The 7,943-nt window shown below is 37.9% G+C and overlaps 1 protein-coding gene across 1 annotated transcript; it reads left to right on the top strand.

Moving 5' to 3' along the window:
• The first annotated feature begins 952 nt into the window (after nucleotides 1-952).
• On the top strand, nucleotides 953-7,071 carry erich2 (glutamate-rich 2). Its single transcript, XM_059344191.1, has 12 exons — nucleotides 953-1,185; nucleotides 1,886-1,928; nucleotides 2,119-2,164; nucleotides 2,303-2,339; nucleotides 2,437-2,479; nucleotides 2,559-2,619; nucleotides 3,166-3,196; nucleotides 3,283-3,359; nucleotides 3,429-3,550; nucleotides 3,748-3,805; nucleotides 3,901-3,972; nucleotides 5,237-7,071. The coding sequence occupies exons 1-12, from the start codon at nucleotides 1,178-1,180 to the stop codon at nucleotides 5,458-5,460; spliced, it is 822 nt and encodes a 273-aa protein (XP_059200174.1). The 5' UTR covers nucleotides 953-1,177; the 3' UTR covers nucleotides 5,461-7,071.
• Nucleotides 7,072-7,943: the final 872 nt, after the last annotated feature.

Raw genomic sequence — 7,943 nt, 5'->3', positions numbered from 1 at the left:
ACACACACAATACCTCCATCCTCACATTTTGACACACACACACACACACAGATTGAAGACTGAGGGCAGCTCTTTCGATGTATGCGCAGCTAATGTAGCAGTTACAGCTACTTATTGGATGAAATATGGCTGACATGGAGGGTGGACAGGAACAGCCAGGCTATGTATGAGAGGGGTCTGGGAGAAAAGTATTCAAAATCTTTGCATTTTTAAACTTTAAGAGTGTAAACTTTTTGTGCTTTCAAATCCATTTTGGTGACTTTTTTTGGCAATGCAGCCAAAACAACTTTGCACTGCCGTTGCAAACTGAAGGGGATTTAAACAGCCAAATTATGAATTGTAGCATGAAGTGATTTTTAATCAGCCAAGTCATTACATCTAAAAGAAAAAAATTCTTAAGTGGCTCTTCGGCTCCTCTTCCTCTCGTGGAAATGAATATAGATAATATATCTACATTTTAATTCTAATTTATCCTTATATTTGGCCAAAAGTGATTCCTACATTCTCCAACTGTAAACATACATAGCCTATAGACAGAAAAAGTCAAATAGTCAAGTTTAATGTCCTATCATAGACTATGCAGATTAAAATTTTGGAGGAAAAAAAAGGAAAGTCTCAAAATGAAAATAGACAGAATTGTTTTCTTTCATCGACAGTGCTTCTGTCTTAGCAGCATGCTCAATCTGCTGTGAAAAATTGGCAAATTGCTTTCATTATAAGGCTCAAGGATGCAACTCCAGCTGGATTTTTCTTTCTCTTTTCTGGCCAAAAATGGTTCTTTTAATGGAAGAGGTTGCTGACCTCTGGGTTAATTGAAAGTTTAACAATCCAAACAACTAATAGAAACACATAATTACCTCTTCTTCTTTTTTTTTTAAAGAAAATAAATAAATAAACAACTACGTGCAGAACTGCATCCTCGCTTCTTCAAGTCATGGCAAATTAATGCCCCTGGCGTACATATTTTTTACAATAGCAAAATTTCCGGCAGCACTTGAAGGCAGCATTGACTAGGAGTAAGTGTTGCTATGGTAACGGTAATGTTTACACCGTCCCTCTGACAGTAACTTTGCTGGTTAGCTAGGCTAACCATAACTCGATAATACTTTATTCGACATTTCAGAAGTGTCACATTTTTTTATAACTACCTTAAACGGCAGTCACTTTATCTTCCGCCATGAGCAGGTGAGCAACTGGTGCCATACCATCATTAACTACACAAGATATTACAACGTTAGCTATTTACTTATTTAGCATAGCACTAAGTTAACGTTGGCTAACGTTACCATGGTAATTTTTTTTAACGTTACCATGGTGTTATATGTAATGTTAAATGAACCTACTACTTAATGACGCACTACCACGAATATTGCCTCGGCAGCTTTTCTTGACTAAAATAAACAAAATAAAAATGACCATTTTAGCCATAAATAGTCTTATAAAGAATTCTGTCCAATATAAAGTCAAAATACACACTTAAGTGTCACATAGACGGAAAAAAAATATTACAAATAAAATATTAGCACTTTTTCTTCATTGTCTTGTTAATTTTAATGCCTGCAACTAAAGGTACATTTGTTTGGACATATATAATGATAACAACGAAGAGTGGTTCGTTGGTTAGATATCAGATATCTAGATATCAAATTAAACTCTTATAGGTTATTTTTGTTTATCATTATATTTGTCCAAACAAATGTACCTTAAGTTGTACCAGGCACTAAAATGAACAAGAAATTGGAGAAAAAGGGTGGTCTCATAATTTTTTAATTGAATGTATATACCTTAAATCCATACGGAAACGTTAGGATTTTATGATAAATCAATTAGAATTTATTCACAAACTATAAGAACCATGATTTGACTGCTTTTATTTGATGCCCAGGTTAGAGTGTTTGGGGAAATCCTCCAGGGGTCCACAGAAACAGGTAAACACTAAACTAAGTCAGCTATGTTTGGTTTTGTTAGAACACATACATTTCTGTATACAAAATATGCATTTTTTAATGGATTATATTGGTGATATTCTGTGTTGTTTGAGCAGTTCACACATTGGCTGTGCTTCATGCTACTGTACATGTCCCAGTAACAATCATTCTGATCTCTCCACCTACGTAGATGGCAGTAAAAGTTACTTCTGCTGGTGAGACACACAAACCCAATGGTAAGAAGTATTTCAGACAATAAAACATCACATCCTGACTTATTTAGTTTTTTTAACACTGACATGAGACATACGATTTCACTTGTGTGTATGCTGCTCACCACCCTTTAATAACAAGCTTTTATTCTTATGTTCTAGACAAAGTGGGGAAAAAGTTGGTCACTGATAAACCTCAGTAAGAAAAGTCACATATTAGCAAAAATACATTTCTGTCCTAATACACCTTTGTCATCCTTTATTTTCATTTTTTTAAATTTACTTTTCACATCCAGCAGGAGTCTTCCTGTGAGAAACAAGCTGCCTCTTCCTGTACAGGTGGGTATTCTGAGATAGACTGGATTGACAGAAACATGTTTTGCTTCTCTACTGTAATTCATTTTTTTTCTTTCTTAAGGTTTCTTGCCAGGAGACTCAGAAGTCTGGGTTGTGTGCGGAAGTATTGACTACAGAAACAGGTATGTGATACTGGAGTGGTATTTTTCTGAACATGCAGGGATGACAATTTTTTAATCGATTTCAGCTTCAGAATACAATGCAACCCTCAGAATTTTTGGAAAAGAGTTTGCAGGCAGGAGTACTAACACCAAAGCTAGGCTAAGTACTGCTAAGGAACATTACAACAACAAGTGTATTTTAGACACCTAAAAAAGGGCCCACTACAGAAAAGTTAATGCTATATTTAGAATATTCTCACAGCTTTACCCTGCTCTCAGACAGCCCTATTTAATTTTACACAGGGGGGACTGAAGCCATACTCTATGATCTTGCTTCATCATGAATGAAAAATGTCTCTTGCTCCTTGTCACACATTCTGAGAAATGTAGTGGAATTGTGTCAACTTTTCAGTTACAAGTTTTGTTTGCAACATTATATAAACAAACAGTTTCAGCTTGTTCACATCTGATTAACAATAAATACTAACATATTGCGCAAAAAGAAAAAGATCAAATTCATGAATAGTTTCATGGCTGATTTAAATGTTTTGTATGTTTCTCCTGTAGAGCGCTCACCAAAGGAATCCACAACACCAAGGTCTGTATTGTGAATTTACATGGTGGCGGACCGGACAAATAAAAAACGGTCAACACACAGTTTCCAATTTTACTTTTTGCTTTCAGGGTTGAGGAACACATGCAGTCCACTGCAGCGCACAATGAAAAGCTGAAAATGAAAGCACAGCCTTCAGACTCAGCAGGTTGGTTGTTGTAGAACAAAATGCAAAGTAAGAAGAAAGAAACTGATGATGGTGTTATTTGGTTGTCAGGGGGGACAACACATTCTCCTCCTCCTCCAGCTGAGCCAGCGCCTACACATGAGGAGGGACAGACTGAGGAAGAGGATGTTGAGGATGAAGACATTAAGGCACCAGTGGAGCTGATAATGGAGGTAAAGTGAGTGCAGTGATTTCACACTTCATGCTCTGCTGAGAGGTTGGGCTAAAACTCTAGTAGGTTTTTATTTTTTATTTCAGATGCCAAAAATCTTTTACGTCCTTGTCTTAAGCATAATATATATTTATACTCAGCTTGGGTATATTTAGTTGAGACAGAAATTGAAACTCAAGTGAAAATGTCTGGTTCTAGTTCCTCAGAGCTTTGATGGACAGAGACTTCCGGCTGTCCAGCAAACTGTGTCAGATGAGTATGTTTCCTTCATCCATCAACTGTATGTCTGTCAGTCAATAAATCAGCCACCGGTGAAACCAGCCAGTGATGCCTCTTCTCTCCTCGTTCCAGTTCTCTTCTTTGAACCAGACAATCCTGAGGCCTCTGAGTTTCTCCCGCTGATCCAGAAGAAGCAGTTAGAGGGTGAGAGCCCCCCTTTTTATAGAGCTAGTCTTAATGTTTGTTTATAGAAATATAAATGCAACAACAACACAGGTGCAATGGGGGGCAGTATTTCACCTTGTGCAAGTACGGCATGATTAATAATAACTCCACTATTCAAGATTGTGTTACTTTACAATTAGACATGCGATAAATGCTGCGATGTCTTTAAAGATGTATGGCAAACTTTCAAACTAAAATTAAAACCTGGACTGGTGCCTGGCGAGTATAGCTCCATGCCAGTAGAGATTACTTGCCCAGAGGCACGGACAGCAACAGTCGGGCAGAGAGAAGTCACAGAAGGATGCAAAGCGTAGTCGGGTATGAGGTCTGTGTGGTGTAGACAATGTCTGCTAGCTCCACGGCTAAGCTAAGTCCGGTATGGTTTCTCTGATATTGTCATCATGCAGCTATCTGTGCAGTAGTTGGTATTTATTTGTCTTGTGTCTTTCAGCTTGTTGGCAAGATAGCTGGAATTGATGAGAAAAATGCCGTACAGCAGGTTTATGCAAACCACTCTTGGCACAGTCTGGATCCACGCCCGCCTGCCTAACTTCTTCTTCCTCTCACATCGCCACCTGTGGTTTCTCTCTGCCGACTGTTGCTCTCTGTGTGCTTCGCTGAGCAATAATCTCTGTCGAGATGGAGCTAGACTTTCTGTGGACTTAACCAGGGCAACAGTCTCTTAGATTGCAGTTTCTATGTCACGTTAGGTCTTAATTTTAGTTTTAGGTTTAAACTAAAACTGCTAACTGCTGTGCAGCTAAAAATGTGGCTGCATGTACTTTTTTTGTCATCTGTGGACTGTACAGTGACTACCTATCGTCTCTTAAGTTTTTTTTTAATCTTTCAAATTGCACTTTTAACTGACATTTAAGGTTGAAGATGTAATCCATTTGTTGGGCCACAAACCAAAGGAAATGACAGTTAAACCTCTTGTCCCAGGTTATTGCTTCTTTTTAGGAGCTTGGAAGAGCTTTGTTGTTTAGCATTAGCATAAAATTTTACATCAGCCCTTCAAGGCAAACTCTATTACAAAACTGATCGTATGACATCCAGCTCACTGTGAGATGTTGCTGTTGGGTAATTTTATATTTGGTTCATCAAAGATGCTAAAACAGAAATAATAAGGCCAGACAACCTTGTTTAACTATATATCTTTAAATGTTACAGTTACGGCTAAAATGTCCATACAAAGAAACAACAAATTCCAGAACACACCTTTGGTTTGTGTCTTTTCCATTAGAGCTAGAGGCGGAGCCGAGCACTGAGGAAGAAGAAGAAGAAGACGATGATGATGATGATGATGATGCTGACTCTGATGACTCTGGGAGTGATGAGGAGTCATCTCCAAGCTCAAGCTCCTCCTCCTCTTCCTCCTCTTCCTCCTCTTCCTTGTCCTCAGATGATGAAGAAGAAAAGCAAGTGAACAGACACAAGCCGTGTCCTCCTTCACACATTTCCCCCTAAATCTATTGAACCAATACAAGAGGCACTCTAGCATCTTGTTAAAATTGTATTTATTTTAATCCACAAAGCTACTTCTTTCTGGGTGGGGTATTGTATCAGACCTCTTTAAAATCTCCCAAAGCAAAGATGTCATCACTTAAAACCTCTGAAATGCTGGAATGATTAAGATGATGCTGTGAAGAGGCAAAGCGATGCTGGTCAAAAGAAAACTTTTATTATAGCTTTGTTTGCACTGTGAAGTCTATAAGTGTGTTTGTGTTCACCTGTTATCAGTTTGTGCATTAGAAATCGGAGTGGAGATGCCAGAAAGTCTAAAAAAGTCTTAGCTGAGGTGGAAAACGTTAACCTATCGGTAGAAATAAAATGCAACAATGGAAACAGACTTATTGATAAATCCTAGAGTGTATGTAGTATGTGACTTATTTGTCACAACTTGATACATGAAAGAAACTATTCCAATACCCATACTACCATATAACTAAAGTAAAATTGCGTCCCAATACAAACAAAAAATACCAGGTTGCCAGCATGCTTTCTGGGTATTCTGACCTGCCGTCCTCTGTGTCGCAAATATGACCAAGAGGGTCAAAATTCAAGGAAACAAATTTGCAATTATATGCATACTCAACCCAGTCACCAGATAAACATTGTACGTTTTTGGAAACCACAGATGCGTTGACGTGAAACTTTTTAGGCCCCCATTAGCTTCAGCACCGGGCTGGTGATATATAACCATATCACCTGAACCCTGATATAACGATTCTCACACAAACACCAGACACTCACGCAGCAGACGGGGATAGAGACACCTTTTTTGTCCCATGTTAAAACTAAAACAGTTTGAAGTTAATTTTGCTACGTTTTAAGTTAACCTGTACATTAACTTTGTAAATATGTCACATTTGAAAATCACGCTAAATGTAATTACATCCAGTATTATTTTTCTCAAACAGCATCCAGCCATTACCTTCAGAAGTCGTTTTTTTTTTTTTTTACCCAGACTCTCAATGTTTTTCCTAACCATAACCAGGTTGTTTTAGTCTGAATTCCCAATGTTAAACACGTGTTTAAAACTGTGACCAACTGTTTTCCAGAAGCTTTACTAGCACCACAGTAGGGCAGTAGCGTTACATTTATTAAAAACATTGAGATGTAAAGTATTTGTGGTTTGCAAAAACATTCAATGCCACCATTTATTCTGTTAACTGGGTTGGCGTACTGCATGCAACAGGGCAGCTGCAGTACACACTAAAAGTAAAAATAAAAAGTATCAATGTTTTTCTCTTTTTGAGGTAATATCTGCACCCTTTTAAGTACTCCATTTGGTTGCTTCTTCTGCAAGGATTTAATTGCATCCAGTGTAGAAATTGGTGGCGTCAGTTGTTAATCTCAAGGAACCAGCTCCTAATAGCCACCTAACGGATGGAAATGCACATTCACTCACACATTCTTTTGCAGATTTTCTTGGAAATGTAATCATGTGACCGAGTTGCAGAGTAATATTCAAAAACGAAATGTACAGGTCAAAAATTAGGTTTTAACTCACCTTAACAAAGCCAGCAAAACACGTTCAATCATAGGAATGTTTCAGATAATAACATATTTTAATACTTTTTATTTTAATATAATACTTAATATTTTAATATTTTAATATACTGGATGTAGTGAGTTTTTAATTACTATAAACAAACACAGAAAAATATAATATAAATGGTTCAAATATAATTTATTTGAACCAATCTACATTTTATGAACAGTAACAGGTTTCTACTGAGGAGGATGTTGACAATTAAGCATGCTTTTACGCATTGCTCTTCTCTATATGCACACTGTATCATCCCTTGAAAGGTTACACCCACACATGCAACTAATCCATGTAGTGGAATGTTATCAGCCAGTATATTCTGAGTTATTATCACATGGCAGAGCTTGGCTTCATGAGTCGTCTCTACGCGTGACTTAAAGAGATAGTATGGGCGCCATCTGACAAAAGCTGTGTAATTCGCAGTGACTGAGTGAACATAATGGCTGGTTTCTGTCCACCCAGTGGACCAGGACACAGGCATGAGGAGGACAACGAGTCCACGCCTTCCAGGCTGTGATGTCTCAGTGTTATTGTCCATGGCAAGGTTATAAAAAAAATTGTGCAGGTCAAAAATTATGATGCATGCAGTGTTGTCGTCTCATGAAGGTGAATATTACAGCTTTTATAAGAAGCTTCCACAGGTTCATTGAAACTGTATGAATTCTGAATGTAAGTCTGTTGCTACTAAAACAAATAAACCAACTGTGTTTGTCATCCCAAGGTCAATTGCTATGTCAGAATACATCTCCATCCTCCATCCTGTGACACCCACCCACACCTGTACACACACACGCACACATATACGTCACTAGTGCTTTTCATCCTGCTTTTTAGGCTTCTTAAAGTGGATTGTGGCTGTCAGTAGCACTCAGGGAAGCTTCATTAGTCGTCAGAGGGA

The sequence above is a fragment of the Centropristis striata genome, chromosome 11 (assembly GCF_030273125.1).
Source record: "Centropristis striata isolate RG_2023a ecotype Rhode Island chromosome 11, C.striata_1.0, whole genome shotgun sequence".
In the NCBI taxonomy this organism is placed as follows: Eukaryota; Metazoa; Chordata; class Actinopteri; order Perciformes; family Serranidae; genus Centropristis; species Centropristis striata.
Note: the sequence above shows the minus strand (reverse complement) of the source record. Positions and strands in the feature narration are given on the sequence as shown.